The sequence below is a fragment of the Amphimedon queenslandica genome, unplaced genomic scaffold (assembly GCF_000090795.2).
Source record: "Amphimedon queenslandica unplaced genomic scaffold, v1.1 AMPQUscaffold_13162, whole genome shotgun sequence".
Classification (NCBI taxonomy): domain Eukaryota; kingdom Metazoa; phylum Porifera; class Demospongiae; order Haplosclerida; family Niphatidae; genus Amphimedon; species Amphimedon queenslandica.
Window position 1 is genome coordinate 1 of NW_003546602.1, and position 15,506 is coordinate 15,506.

Consider the following 15,506-nt stretch of genomic DNA (forward strand, 5'->3'; position numbering starts at 1 on the left):
TACAAATGAACCTGTATTGATAACAGAAAATAGCACAATATCACATATACATGTACATGTGAATGTATTATGTATATACACAATATTGCTATTGCTTAATTACTTCTCTCTGACATGCGTCCAATTCCTGACACATTCCTCTTGAAGACTGTGATAAAACATCTTTCTCTTCTAATAATAACAATTAGAATAACATTGTAGCATTGAGGAGGAGGTGAGCATGAGACATAGCTCTAAAAATTGGCTCCTATTGTACAATTGTATGTTGATCTCAATAGCTGATTGAAACTGTAATTTTTTAAGTCTTCCAAATACCCTGTACTACAGCCCATGGTTTTTTCCAAAAAATGGCTCCAAAAACAACCTCAATTTTTATTACATTTTCTGATACATATTGATGTTCTTATGCTGTGTAGAAAGTTTAAGCCAATTCCAACTTAAATTTTTCAAGTTATGAACATTTTAAGAAATTTGTCAAAATCTGAAAAATACCCAAGGCTTTCAAGTTATGAACATTTTAAGAAATTTGTCAAAATCTGAAAAATACCCAAGGCTATATAGCCCATGCTTATTTCAGAAAAATATCCAAAAAATCACCCCCAATTCTTATTACATTTTCTTATACATATTGATATCCTTATGCTATGTAGAAAGTTTGAGCTGATTCCGACTTAAAATTTTTAAGTTATGGTCATTTTAAGAAAATTGCCAAAATCTGAAAAATACCCTGTACTATAGCCCATGCTTTTTTCCAAAAAATGGATAAAAAATCACCCCCAATTTTTATTACATTTTTTGATACATATTGATGTCCTTATGCTATGTAGAAAGTTTGAGCCAATTCTGACTTTAATTTTTCAAGTTATGAACATTAAAAAAAATACAATATCCAATCATTCATGGCTCATACTTGCCCCTAGTAATAATAATAATATTAATAATAGCAATACCTTGAAATCCAGGCTTGTTCAGTTTCCTGTTTAACATGTACATAAGGAGTTGCTCTATCTCTGGTAGTCTCTTTGATGAAATGAGTGGAGTCTGTGATACCAGGAAACCAGCCAATGACTGGATATCAGTGGATTTACTCAATCCTTGTATATTAATACTAAAAATAAAATAATAATAATAATAAATAAATAAAAATAGTACTAGTACAGTACATGTATTAAACATTTATTTTGTTAACACAAATATTACTAGTGATCAGCTAAATACATTAAAGTGATTCTTAAAGATAATATAAATTAATAAATATTGCGATTTTAGTGCTCAGTACATTTAGTGGGGTTTTAATTTTTAATTTCAGTGACAAAATTTATAATCAAAATTAATAGTAAATATTATTTAATAATTACAAATATTTAGATTGATATCTTAATGACAAAACCTTCAATTAACAATACCGTGATTAGAATTCAAACTAATATGCACATGAAAGAGACTGTCCTTACGTTTTCCTACACTGCTTAAGGTCAGCTCCCATTGTTTCTAGTCTCTCAGAGAGGACTCGCGCATCAACACTGTAGTGTATCAATATGGCGTTCTTGCTAGGATGTACATCAATATTCCCTTCAATAATTTCCCTATAATCAATACAATGAAGTCCTAAATGACAGTAAATCAAGTCCTCACGTGCTGAGATATTCTGGCTCGACCTCCATTTTTATTTTTTCGTTGCCATTGACAACAAACCACGCCCGCACAATAACCACGCCCGATACTGCAATTATTTTTACCGCCCACTCAAGATGTTTTTTAGAATTTAGAGTAGAGTGACTAGAATTCCTTGCTTTCAAGCAAGAGATCAGATGCAGATGCCAGATGGCAGGCATTTTTAGGAATTTGCTTAGAATTTGGTCCGACTATATCTATGACTGCAGTATTGCTGCACAAGCACACCACTAATCCAACATGCCCATTTCTGGGGAAAAAACTGTTGATATAGCTGGGCCACAAATCCCACCATCCGAGCGTATGGCACGCCATTTGTAACAAAATTCCCAAGTCTATGATGTCACATTCTAAGCTTATAATGTCACATTGTAAGCTTAGAATGTCACATCCTATTATGAATGGGTGTGTTTATATGAGAGACTGGAGTGGTTTACTATTTTAAATATGGACTCTAGCTGGTGTAAAGTTTTTTCTAAGAATTAAGCAGTCTTTTTTACTCTTGTCAGAATCAGATTGGAGTGGCTAATGAAAGATATGTGAATTACGCCATAGAGAGACTAGTGTTAACATAAAACACTAGAATGTGACATTCTAAGCTTACAACGTGGCATTCTAAGCTTACAATGTGGCATTCTAAGCTTACAATGTGGCATTCTAAGCTTACAATGTGACATTCTAAGCTTACAATGTGACATCATAGACTTGGGAATTTTGATACTAACGGCGTGCCATACGAGCGACAGTCAGCCACTATCTCTGTCAAGTCATCGAATTGTCCTCTTTAACTTTAACTGAGGCCAGAGTGTGACAAGTTCCTAACTTCCAGGCTATTCACAATGGGCCAAGGGCAATCAAAATGTGGTAAGACTTTTAATAAACTTATCCTTGAGTCTTGACCTACATCATGCTACATGATTTATATTACAGTAGATTTTTCAAAAATAGAAGAATTGGAAGTAAGCCTGTAATTAAATCTATACTTTATTGTGACTATTTTTAGAAAAAGATCCAGGAATTACATAACAATGCTCTAACAAAAATTGACAAACTGAATAAAAAGTATGTTGGAGGAGAAGGTCCATGCATAAACAATGAAGGACTTAAGTTATTCCTTCATCAAATCAAGAACAAGATGTTATTAGTAGCTGTAGTGGGTGAAGGTAGTTGTGGTAAAAGTACTCTCATCAATGCCTTTTTAAGAGACAGGTAAGCTTATGTTAATTAAGCGACTACAAGGTTCATGTCTTTATGTCTTAGAATCTTACCATCAGGAATTGGAAAAGTTACTGGTTGCAGGATATTTATTGGACATGATCCAAATGTTCATAAAGATCCTTGTGAGAGCTCCAATGGGCATTGTGATGTGAGTGCATATTTTGGATATTTTTTGCCTAATAAAGCATCTTATTATGCCTTATCTTTGTTTTTATAGGAATGTCCATATTTGGTCCAAGGGATTGGAACAAACAATAGACTGTGCCATGGACTAAAGAACATTAAATCAAAAATAAAAGAAATGAACAAGAAGGATGAGAAACAAAAAGACCCACTTGTTCTCTATACTTACATTCCAGTATTTCATTCAAAAAATGAGTCATCAACACCTTATTGTACACCTTACCTTGTGGACTCTCCTGGAGTTGAAGTTATCAATGACGATGTTAAGTCATACTATAGCATACTTTCTGCTATGATTTATGTTGAGAACTACCAAAGGTAAAATAGATTGATGAAAAATGTGATAACAATATATTATAGACTCTTGCAAAATGAAGAAAACATTAGGAAAGAATTGGGTTGCAAGCCAGAATCTGGTAAATACTACATGCTATAGTGTGGAATAATTCTTTTCTATAATAATAACGTAACAAGATTTTTTCATTTAATAGCATCATTATTTTTTGCTGTGAGCCATTTTGACAAATACTACACATCTTATGCTGATGAGGAGAAACTTAATGAAGAGGAGACTAAAACTGAAGTTGAATCCAGCATGAAGCTGGTTAAACGTGAAGAAGTGTTTCCTGTTTGTGGTTCATGGGCTCTGCATGCACACCTTGCACTGAGGTATAACCCAACAGATGAAATATCCCGTCCTGTCGAAGAGGCTTATAATTGGATATCCAAGAAAAAAATATTACTATATTGGAAATTAAAGCTGGAGTCGTTTTGGAAAAATCAGCCATTAAAGAATTAGAAGAAATGTAAGCATGCAAAATGCATGTTTGATTTTGAGTACAAAATGGCAACTCTGGCAGAAAAAAGATAAATGAAACAGAAGTCTGTCATCCTTTCTGGTTGAACAAAATTTTTCATAACTAAATGTACCCATTAAACATGTACATGTAGGATAAATTATCCGTTATATGTACATACAGGTTAAAATGTTCAATTAATGGAACAAAATTTCAGGATTGGAATATCAAGATGTGCGAACAATGCCAAGCACTTTTAAAAGGTCCTATTCAAGCAGGAGAAGCTGCTTTAAAGACAATTCAGACTAAAATAGCTGGTAAATATTGTATGAAAATGACTAAAGCAATAAATATAATATAGACAGCAAAAAATATATAAAAGATGTAAAGAACAAAATTAAAGCTGTAAAAAGTATGGAAAAAAATATTCAGAATGATTCAAAAGATTTGGAAGAACATTATTTACAAGAAATTTTATCCGTAAGTTAATCTTTTACAGAGAAAAGAACTTTATTATAAAGTCCAGAAACAAGTAATTGAGGAATGTACAGGATCATTTCATAAAAGCTGTATCGATAGTACAAATACCAATTATACATCTGAGCAATTTTTGAAAGGTTCTATAAAAATATTCATCAGTATTAATAATTGCTTTAACATGTAGACTGGGATGTGTTTAGGACACATGATCTTCCTGAGAAACTTAAGAAAAAACTGACTGATGAAACAAAGAGATGTCTTGAAGAGTTAAAACCCCAACTTCAAAAAAAATATGGTGAATTGATAAATTACATACTGGGTCATGATCCTGAGTCTGAGAGCACAAATTTTGTGGAAGAAGGTATGTCAGTCAATTCATTATAACAGATTTTTATGCATATTATACTTTTTGAATATACATGTACATGTAGTTGAAGCCCAAGTAGTCCATCTTAGTCCCATTGGTGAGCCTTCTGAGGACATAAAGGATTATATCAGGTGAAATTAATAATTACCAGTATAACAGCTTTATTTAAATCATGTAATATTTAACAGTTTGAAAACCGAAGAAAAAAAAAATGCTGTTGCTAGCTCTAGAGCAAGTTTGGGAAATAAACTTTTAAGAGTAGCTAAAGGTTTGGCTGTGTTTGCATTGGTTGTAACAGCAGCACCAATTGTTGTTGGAGGTGCAGTTGCTGGAGGTGCAGTTGCTACAGGTGCAGTTACTGCAGGTGCAGGGGCAATTGCTACAGGTGTAGCTGCAACAGGTGGAATTGCTGGAGGTGGAGTTGTTGCTGCAGGTGCAGGTTTAGTTGCTGGAGCTGGTTATGTTATGAAAAAAATAGCCAAAACTATTACTGTTCCTAATGTGAAAATGAGGTATTATAAGCTCTTTGTGAATGATTAGTAATAGTTAATACATGGGGCGGCGTGTTCTATCTGATTTATCCGCACGAGCTTCCGGTCGAGTCGCTAAAAATAGCGCACGAGGCCGAAGGCCGAGTGCGCTATTTAGTTTAAGCTATTTAGTGCGCTATTTAGTTTTTATTTAGTGCAGGTTTAGTTGCTGGAGCTGGTTATGTTATGAAAGAAATAGCCAAAACTATAACTGTTCGTAATTTGAAAATGAGGTATTATAAGCTCTCTGTGAATGATTAATGAACTCATACTATAGTATAGAAGATGTCAATGCACTGTGTGACAAAATTAACATAGAGATTACAAGTTCTGATGAAATACAAAAAGTATAATTTTGTACTACTATTATTAATGTTTTGACTATACAGGCTGTAAAAAATGTACTGAGAGACTACTCTAACACACTGAAGGCTAAATATGATCAAGAATGGGGATCAAAATGGGAATCAGAACTCAATCAAAAGTTAAAAGAAGTGAATAATTGTAGTTAAAAATTACACTATAAGTTCTCTAGGCTGAGGATTCATTAAAAGACTTACAAAAAGAAGAGGAAGTGCTGAAACAGGCACTTAAAGAACTTAAGGAATGCAATGAAAGTCTTAAAGTTTCAATCCGTGACTTATCATCCCCCACCCCTGAAGATGATCGTGATTGATTATTACTTAAAATTTTATTTGCTTGTGTGTTGTCCCATTCACTAAAGTAATAAAAAAGAATATTGCTGAAATCAAGTTATAATCAATTTTATGATTAAAATAAATTATAATTATTTCTTGATGTACTTTGTGGTGTATGAGGACCCTGTGAAAGTCAGAGAAAGTCGAAAAGCAAAAGAAAATGTAAATTATGTTAGTAGAGAGTTCAATGCTTTTACGCCAGTCGTCTCTCAGTACTCTAGTCAAAGCTAAGAACAATGACTCTAAAAGAAGGTAAAGAATTAAAGACTGAATAATAGTACAGTAGCAAACAAAACCTAATTATCAATAGCTACTGATTTATTCTATGGAATGTAATTACAAGCATACATGTACATGTACATACATGTAGTGACACCAAGCACAATATTACATGATACACATACACATGTACAATGTATACATAGTTTACACAAGCCCCCACAGTGAGGACGACCCAAGATGATATTGTCAAGTTAAGCCAGTATATAAACTGATGCACTAATTCTTATAGTAGCTTTCAGTTCCTTCATGAAATAAGTTTCTTAATCTTCACAAATTTTTGGAAAGGACTATTACAGTCCTGTATCTTAATCCTCAATTTTATTGAGTGTTTACAAGTATAACTAATAATTGTAATTTTCATGCATAGGGTAACCCATCATGTACTCTTGGTAACACGTACATGTAGTATCCTGTATAAATTACCATTGGATCCTAGCTCCAGTAGATTGTCAGGGTTTCTAGCTAATTGTAATATCATTCCAGTGCCTTGAACCTTCTCTGGTATATCTTCATATAATAATTCCAAGTAATCGGATAAATCAACCAAAGAAGCAACTTCTGTAATCTAAATAAAGTAAATTATTATTTAACAAACCCATATTGATAACAGAAAATAGCATGATATCCCATTATACATGTGCATATATGTACATGTACATACATGTATATATGTATTATAATTATACACAATATTGCTATTGCTTAATTACTTCTCTCTGACATGCATCCAATTCCTGACACATTCCTCTTGAAGACTGTGACAAAACATCTTTCTCTTCTAATAATGACAATTAGAATAACATTATGGCATTGAGGAGGAGGTGAGCATGAGACATAGCTCTGAAAATTGGCTCCTTATATGCACATGTTGTACATGTATATTGAATATTGATATCATTAGCTGATAAAAACAGAGTCTACCCTGTTCATGGGTTTTTCCAAAAAATGGCTAAAAAATCACTTCCAATTTTTATTACATTTTCTAATACATATTGATGTCCTTATGCTATGTAGAAAGTTTGAGCTAATCTCGACTTAAATTTTTTGAGTTATGAGCATTTTTTAAAAATTGCCGAAATCCGAAAAATGCCCTGTACTATAGCCCATGCTTTTTTCCAAAAAATGGCTAAAAAATCACCCCTAATTTTTTATACATTTTCTGATACATATTGATGTCCTTATGCTATGTAGAAAGTTTGAGCTAATTCTGACTTAAATTTTTCAAGTTATGAGCATTTAAAAAAATACAATATCCAATCATTAATGGCTCATGCTTGCCCCTAATAATAATAATTATTATTATTATCAACAATAGCAATACCTTGAAATCCAGGCTTGTTGAGTTTCCTGTTTAGCATGTACATAAGGAGTTGCTCTATCTCTGGTAGTCTCTTTGATGAAATGAGTGGAGTCTGTGATACCAGGAAACCAGCCAATGACTGGATATCAGTGGATTTACTCAATCCTTTTATATTAATACTAAAAATAAAATAATAATAATAATAATAATAATAATAATAATAAATAAATAAAAATAGTACTAGTACAGTACATGTATTAAACATTTATTTTATTAACACAAATATTACTAGTGATCAGCTAAATACATTAAAGTGATTCTTAAAGATAATATAAATTAATAAATATTGCGATTTTAGTGCTCAGTACATTTAGTGGGGTTTTAATTTTTAATTTCAGTGACAAAATTTATAATCAAAATTAATAGTAAATATTATTTAATAATTACAAATATTTAGATTGATATCTTAATGACAAAACCTTCAATTAACAATACCGTGATTAGAATTCAAACTAATATGCACATGAAAGAGATTGTCCTTACGTTTTCCTACACTGCTTAAGGTCAGCTCCCATTGTTTCTAGTCTCTCAGAGAGGACTCGCGCATCAACACTGTAGTGTATCAATATGGCGTTCTTGCTAGGATGTACATCAATATTCCCTTCAATAATTTCCCTATAATCAATACAATGAAGTCCTAAATGACAGTAAATCAAGTCCTCACGTGCTGAGATATTCTGGCTCGACCTCCATTTTTATTTTTTCGTTGCCATTGACAACAAACCACGCCCTTAAAGTTAACACGCCTACCAGTAAATTTTTAACGCCCACTCAAGGGTGGGGCTGGAGACATGGAAGACTTGAAGTTCAGAAGGATTGTTTCTTCACGACATAGAGTAGAATTCCTAGCCTTTTCTTCAAGCAAGAGATGGGGAACGCTCTTGGGAGCTTGCTTTGGTGATTATTCAGTCCGTTTATATGACTGCAGTGGGAATGAGGAAGCAGTACTGCTAGCTTGTTTTACAGAGCACGCTAGCAACGTTTGGGGTCTTTGTTTCTCTTCTGATGGATCCCTGCTAGCTTCCTGTTCCTCTGATAAGCAGTTGATAGTTTATTCAGTGGATCAAGTCTCTGTATTAAAAGTACTAACATTGCACAGTGGAACAGTCTGGTCTTGTAAATTCACATCACAAAAGTTATTAGCAAGTGCTTCTGAAGATTGCACTGTAAAGATAACGTCAGTAAATACTGGAGATGTAAGTAGTACAGTTTCTTTTAATTTACCATTGGAATCACTGGATATCAGTAAAGAGAAGGAACTAATGTGTGTATCAGCTAGTAGGTATGGTAAAGTGTGGATCTTAGCATCACAAGAGAGCAAACCAATTGAAGTGTATTCTAGTGAAGTAGGTGTACATGCAGTTCAGTTTATTAGGGATAACAAAGACACTGAATATCTTGTAGTATCAACACAGTCACATGCAATACTTGTGTACTTAATGACTGATGTACTAGTAAATGCTAGTTGTAATTCTCCTCCAGCATTTGTACTTGAAGGTCATTGTAATATAATATGGAGATTCTGTAGTATCAGTAATGAATGTAGTACTACATTAATCAGTGCTTCAGGTGATAAAACTGTTAGGTAAGGTATATCAGTAAATTATGATGCATTGTTTTATTTAATACCATAGGTTCTGGGATTTAATTACAAGAAAATGTGTACATGTCCTTAGGTATTTTCAAGGCAGTCTTGATCCAAACTCTCAAATACTGGCATGTGATTTTATACAAGGCAAAGAAGACTATAGCAAACTCTCCATTGGTACTTATGATGGGTGCATTTACATTGGCAATTTAGTCGAATAATGGCTGAACAATTATTATGTTTGTTTGATCAATGTTTTTCTTTTGATGTCATCTGTGAAGTTTCCTTTGAGATGGGGGATATTATAGTATCATTACATTTCCCACACAAGCTAGTCTGCATGTGTATTGTGTTCTTTCCCCTACATCATGACCTCCCTTTCATGTACCATGAATATCACTTAGTTGTGTCTTGAGTGGAAATTGGATCCTAATGAATTTTCTTTGTATTTCTTGTGAACTCTCCCTAATCCCTACACAGACAAAGATTTCATTGCATTTGTCCAAAATGGGCATAGGACCATCAAGTGGTGAGCATTTTATCCTTTAGTTGATAATTAGATCGATATATTTTGCTATAGTCAATTTTTCTAAAGTAGATGAATTGAAAGTAAGCTGATATGTTATAGATCATTAAGTTTTAATGCTTAATTAATGTCTTTGATTTCCATTTCTATCACCTTTATTAAAATTAATTAGAAAAAGATTGATGATATACATGATGGTGCTCTGAAAAAAATTGATGAATGCCACGAGAAACATGTTGGAGAGGAGGCCCATGTGTTAATGCTGAGAGTCTGAATTTATTTTTCCATCAAATTGAGAACAAGATGCTACTAGTAGCGGTTGTGGGGGAAGGCAGTTCTGGTAAAAGTACTCTTATTAATGCCTTTTTAAGAGACAAGTATGTACACAGCTATGTATATAGTAACTGCAGCTTGCATATTTGTAGAATCTTACCATCAGGAATTGGAAAAGTTACTGGTTTTAGGATATTTATTGGGCATGATAAAGATGTTCATGAAGATCCTTGTTCCACTGGGTACTGTAAGGTGAGTGAATGATTAGAACATGCATTTATTTTACAAGAAAGCCCATATGACACATAGACTAAGTAAGAGCTTTTTTATAGAATTGTCCATATTTGATCAGAGGTTTTGGAAAACATGATAAATTGTCACGCGCACAGTGCTATGGAGTAAAGAAAATTGAATCAAAAATAAGAAAAGAGAACCAACTAGATGATAAGGACCAAAAAGACCCTCTTGTTATTTATACTTACATTCCGTTATTTGATTCATTGAGCTCTTCAGCCCATTTTACACCTTACCTTGTGGACTCTCCTGGAGTTGAAGTTATCAATGATGATGTTAAGTCATACTACAGCATATTGTCTGCTATGGTTTATGTTGAGAGTTACCAAAGGTAAAACGATAAAAATGATCATATTGTGATAGCATTTATAATTTATATAGACTGCTACAAAATGAAGAAAACATTAAGAAAGAGTTAGGTTTCAAGCCAAAAGATGGTATATAATTATAATTACAACAATTACTAAGTTACTATGGCCACGGTGGCATTTAAACTAGAGTGCCTTGTATGGTGTATTTAGTATCCATAATTTTACAAATCAGAGGGCATGTGTGAATTACCATTCACCAAATGGGGTGCCAGTATAACAAATTGATATTAGATATATATGCTTATTAATAATAATATATTTTTTTCTAATGATAGCATCATTATATTTTGCTGTGAGTCAGTTTGACAAATACTACACATCTTATGCTGATGAGGAAAATCCTGATGAAGAAGAGACTAAAGATAAAGTTAAATGTAATTTGAAGCTGGTTAAACGTGAAGAAGTGTTTCCTGTTTCTGGTGAGTGGGCTCTACGTGCACACCTTGCAAGGAGGTATAAGGAAAAAGATGAGATTTCACGAGGTGCTGTTGAAGAGGCTTATAATAAGATACCAAACCAGAGAGTTGTTGGTATGTTAAGTAATAAAACTGCATTAGTTTTGAAATCTTCAGCCTTTGAAAATTTAGAAAAAAGTATGTAAATGCATATATTATACTAGTGAGTATTACTAATTTGTATAAATAGATTAAAATACTCAATTAAAGCAACAAACTTTGAGGTGTGGAATAAAATGATGTATAAACAATGTATCAAATTTTTGGAAGACCCTATTCAAGTAGTAGATACCATTTTATTACCTAACATTGAGCTTAAAATAGCTGGTAAGCATTATGATAAAGGAAAGAATTGAGCTACTGATGATAATGAATACTTATAGACAATAGCAGAAATATTGAAAGAATACAAGAAAATATTAGTATTTTAGAGACAATGGAAGAAGAAGTTCAAGAATATGTTTCAGAACAATTGGAAAATATACAGCAAATAGCATCTGTAAGTTTATGTTTCATTCATAATAAAATTAAATGCTTGCAGAACTTTTTTATGAGAAGAGTCTCTCCAATAATTGAGGAAGAAATGCAAATATTCCGTAGGAATTGCATAGACAGTGTGAATAGAAATTACACATTTGGACGATATTTGGAAGGTGCTGCATGCATGTATTGCAATATAATCTTAGTATAAATTACTTATAGACTTAAACACACTTTTAAATAATCTTTCTGGTCTAATTACACAAGAACTGAATGATAAAACACAAATATGCAGTGAAAACTTAGGATCTGAGCTTCATAAAAAATACAAAAGATTGATAAGGCACATACAGGGAGATTCTCGTAGTGTAAATTTAACTGCAGTTTGTATGAATTAGTAAATAATAACATTATTTGTACCTATTTTAATAGTTCAAACCCGAAATATTGCAGATAGCGGTTTTACTAGTGAGCCTTCTAGAACTATAACTGGTTTTGTCAGGTAAAATTTATGATACACATGTAGTTTCATTATGTATAATTATATTCAAATAGGAATAGAACTCGAAACTGGAGAATATTGAATAGTGCACTCGCAGCAGCTAGTGCTGGAGCAAGTGTACTAGCTACTGGTGCAGGCTTTATGACTGCTATAGCTTTAAATATCTTAGCCGTGCCAGTTATACTATCATCAGGTGTAATCATTTCTGGGCTGAGTGGAACTGCTTATTTTATACGACAATTTATCAACACTACAGATCAAAGTATGGAATTGAGGTAAAATAACAGATCTTCCTAAGTGATTAATAAAAATTACATACTAAGTTATAGTGAAGAAGATGTTGTGACACTGTGTGACCAAATCAAGTCTGATATTAGAATAAATTCTGCAGGCAGAATTAAGCAAAAATTTGAGCAAGTAAAATGAATAAACTAATATTACTTATATTTTGTGCTACACAGGTAGTAGAAGATGCATTGAGAGACTACAACAGATTATTGAAAGCTAAATATGATCGAGAATGGGGACAAAGACTTAATCAATGCTTGGAAGAAGTGAGAAAAAGAATAAAAAATACATCATATTATGGTATTGTGCTCAATTTTTAGGCTCAGGTTTCATTAACACTCATATGTAAAGAGAAAACTGACTTGACACAAGCATGTGATGAACTTAGGCAGTACAGTGATAGTCTTAAAGTTTTAGTTCAAGAAACTGAATGAATACATACACATTAGTCTTGCCCCGCCCCTTCGCTTTAGGTAAGCGAAGGGGCGGGGCGAGACTACATACACATATCATAGATATTAGATATTGTATTTTGTATTTCTATAGATGTAGTGCATACAATATGCAAAAAAGCAACTCATTTTATATTTTTTTTCTAATACATATTATGTTCTTATGTTGAATAGCAAGTTCGAGCTCATAAAAACCATGTACTGTATTGAAGCATTCTGTGTTTAACTCACTTAGTATGCTTTGTGGGAAACCCTATGTGAGACACAGGACACATGTACTAAAAGTTAAAGCTGTAATGAAAGACCTAATTTTTATCCATTTCCTGATACAAATTGATAATACTGTAATATTATGAAGACAGTCTGAGCTGATTTCGATTATCATTATCAGGGGCGTAGGCAGGATTTTTGGAATGAGGTGGCATGCATGTAGATATTATAATAATGTCATAAGTATGGCACCATAGCGACTGTAATTCTATACCACAACCATCAAAAATTTTATGAAAACAAACAGACACAAATCAAGTTTTTAAAAGTAATATTTGAACCATATAATTTTGTGCATAAATTTTAGTATGGCTCAAAAAATTAGACTACAGGTAGCAGTAATACCAATTCATACTTATAATGTATGAGTAAAGTTAATGATATTGGATGAGAGGGCCAGGTTGAGAAGGCATGCAAAACCTTTCAATCTCTGAAAATTATACTATTGTATTATACTATGCAACCATAGTATTACAACTAACAGTATTAGTTAGTAATACTTAGTAATACAACCATATAATATAACACACATACAATCTGTGTGTAATGAATTTGAGAGGGCTGGGTTGAACTTGAGAAGGTATGCAAAGCCTTTCAAAATTTGAAGTTAAATCAGCCACCACATTTTATGTTCAAAGATATTCAATTCTCATGCACTATAGTCTTGTCTACTAATTTTCCAGGAAAGTTAAAATTATTCTAATATTTAATATAGATGTTTAGATGTGGTTTAATTACTACAAGAACACATCCTGCTTTATATCATAATTAATTAATTCTTTAATAATTATAGTAACTTAGTTGATAATATATTCATGTATGCTTAAGAAACCATTAATGCAAAGCAGAACTAGTCAGAATGACAATCAACCCAATTCCTAGCCAATCATATGACTCAAAATAATGGTCTCTGAAGTGTTGCAAGCTGCTTTACCTGGCTTGGTAACATCAGTAGATACTGGAGATGTAAGTAGTACAGTTTCTTTTAGTTTACCATTGAAATCACTGGATGTCAGTAATGAGAGTGGACTAATGTGTGTATCAGCTAGTAGGTGTGGTAAAGTGTGGATAATAGCATCACCAGAGAGCAAACCAATTGAAGTGTATTCTAGTGAAGTAGGTGTACATGCAGTTCAGTTTATTAGGGATAACAAGGACACTGAATATCTTGTAGTATCAACACAGTCACATGCAATACTTGTGTTCCTAGTGGCTGATGTACTAGTAAATGCTAGTTGTAATTCACCTCTAGCATTTATGCTTTGTAATATAATATGGCAATTTTGTAGTATCAACAATAAATTTAGTACTACATTAATTAGCACTTTGAGTGATAGAAACTGTTAGGTAAGATATCTACTCTTGGTAAGATATATTAGCAAATTATCATGCAATAGATTTAATTACAAGAAGATGTGTACTTGTCCTGCTATTTTCAAGGCAGTCTCAATCCAAACTCACAAATGCTGGCATTAGATTTTATACAAGATGGAAAGACAGACAATAAAAAACTGTCCATTGGTTCATATGATTGTTACATTTACATTGGCAATTTAAATTGAAATCATAGTAGTATTAGAATTGTTAGATCTATTTATGCAAGTCATAGCAGTTGATATACATATTTAATTGCCCTTCACAATTGATCAACATCATGTTTAAATCTTTTCTCCAGATGTCATCTCATATCCTTTGCCTGATGTAGAACTGAACCTGGGCTCATTGGTTACATTAATTATTAATTTTAATTATGTAGAATATGTACATTAATCATATATGCTATCAGTATCATCATTAGTAACGCGGTAGCGTTACTAAGTAGGATTCACCCCATTTCAAAATGGCTGCCACGACTTTTGCAGCCTTGCTATACCGGGAAAACGAGCTCCTATGCTTACCAGACTTCTTAGAAGACCTTATCTCGACCAGAGGATTTCATTAGTATCACTAGTGTGTCTCTAAACCTTGTCTAAGAGGAAAGTGAAAAATCGGCAAACGGGCCGTTTTGTTCAGTCCACTTATTTTCGTCTTCATCATCTCCGTCAATCAGTTAAGCAGGGGTATCGAGTCTTTGACCAACGCTACAAGGCTAATTCTTACACTATTCTACTTCAGCTGGCCATGCGCAGGTCCACAACTTCTTAAATAACTCTAACAAAAAGAAAAATGCCCTCTCTCTATCGTTGCAGTAGTCCACTTACCTCATTCCGCCATTTTGTTAATAAAAGAAGCATGTGCTCCAAAATGTAGGTGTGGTCGCGCATGCTCAGATCAGATCATAGATATTAGAGTAAATGAAACTCTATTATCAGGAGTCCATAATGTGGGTAAAGAAGGAGTAGGAGTGTGAAGCGCCCCCGCTTTAATGAGATTTTCTTTCTGCTTACCAGAGCTAGCGGATATACTATTTTTAGACGA

The 15,506-nt window shown here is 33.0% G+C and overlaps 4 protein-coding genes across 9 annotated transcripts; 2 read left to right on the top strand and 2 right to left on the bottom strand.

Annotated features, from left to right (window-relative positions):
- Positions 1-88: 88 nt before the first annotated feature.
- LOC109584813 (kinesin-associated protein 3-like) lies at positions 89-1,826 on the bottom strand. Its single transcript, XM_020000685.1, has 4 exons — positions 1,636-1,826; positions 1,455-1,586; positions 951-1,108; positions 89-171 (listed from the first exon to the last, which is right to left on the bottom strand). The coding sequence occupies exons 1-4, from the start codon at positions 1,662-1,664 to the stop codon at positions 89-91; spliced, it is 402 nt and encodes a 133-aa protein (XP_019856244.1). The 5' UTR covers positions 1,665-1,826.
- Positions 1,827-3,829: 2,003 nt separating this feature from the next.
- Positions 3,830-5,983, top strand: LOC109584824 (uncharacterized). Its single transcript, XM_020000704.1, has 11 exons — positions 3,830-3,881; positions 4,056-4,189; positions 4,234-4,352; positions 4,399-4,489; positions 4,537-4,713; positions 4,784-4,850; positions 4,908-5,231; positions 5,405-5,482; positions 5,527-5,596; positions 5,639-5,743; positions 5,785-5,983. Coding segments are annotated over exons 1-11 (1,308 nt in total). The 5' UTR covers positions 3,830-3,879; the 3' UTR covers positions 5,926-5,983.
- LOC109584825 (kinesin-associated protein 3-like) lies at positions 5,922-8,337 on the bottom strand. Of its 2 annotated transcripts, XM_020000710.1 has the most exons (7): positions 8,254-8,337; positions 8,073-8,204; positions 7,551-7,708; positions 6,940-7,007; positions 6,653-6,794; positions 6,053-6,189; positions 5,922-5,967 (listed from the first exon to the last, which is right to left on the bottom strand). In XM_020000710.1, the coding sequence occupies exons 1-7, from the start codon at positions 8,280-8,282 to the stop codon at positions 5,965-5,967; spliced, it is 669 nt and encodes a 222-aa protein (XP_019856269.1). In that variant the 5' UTR covers positions 8,283-8,337; the 3' UTR covers positions 5,922-5,964. The 2 variants fall into 2 exon arrangements, with proteins under 2 accessions (XP_019856269.1, XP_019856268.1); XM_020000709.1 differs by having other exon boundaries at positions 5,922-6,189.
- Positions 8,338-8,360: 23 nt separating this feature from the next.
- On the top strand, positions 8,361-13,004 carry LOC105313968 (lissencephaly-1 homolog). Of its 5 annotated transcripts, none has more exons than XM_020000705.1 (9): positions 9,082-9,174; positions 9,224-9,706; positions 9,758-9,786; positions 9,876-10,080; positions 10,129-10,228; positions 10,309-10,601; positions 10,652-10,707; positions 10,917-11,234; positions 11,287-11,362. In XM_020000705.1, the coding sequence occupies exons 4-9, from the start codon at positions 9,923-9,925 to the stop codon at positions 11,289-11,291; spliced, it is 930 nt and encodes a 309-aa protein (XP_019856264.1). In that variant the 5' UTR covers positions 9,082-9,174; positions 9,224-9,706; positions 9,758-9,786; positions 9,876-9,922; the 3' UTR covers positions 11,292-11,362. The 5 variants fall into 5 exon arrangements, with proteins under 5 accessions (XP_011406116.1, XP_019856264.1, XP_019856265.1 ...); XM_020000707.1 differs by lacking the exons at positions 9,082-9,174; positions 9,224-9,706; positions 9,758-9,786; ... (2 more) ...; positions 10,309-10,601; positions 10,652-10,707 and adding exons at positions 11,480-11,595; positions 11,638-11,749; positions 12,009-12,078; ... (2 more) ...; positions 12,540-12,632; positions 12,687-13,004 and having other exon boundaries at positions 11,146-11,234; positions 11,287-11,423; XM_020000708.1 differs by lacking the exons at positions 9,082-9,174; positions 9,224-9,706; positions 9,758-9,786; ... (2 more) ...; positions 10,309-10,601; positions 10,652-10,707 and adding exons at positions 11,480-11,595; positions 11,638-11,749; positions 12,009-12,078; ... (2 more) ...; positions 12,540-12,632; positions 12,687-13,003 and having other exon boundaries at positions 11,146-11,234; positions 11,287-11,423.
- The last annotated feature ends 2,502 nt before the right edge of the window (positions 13,005-15,506 follow it).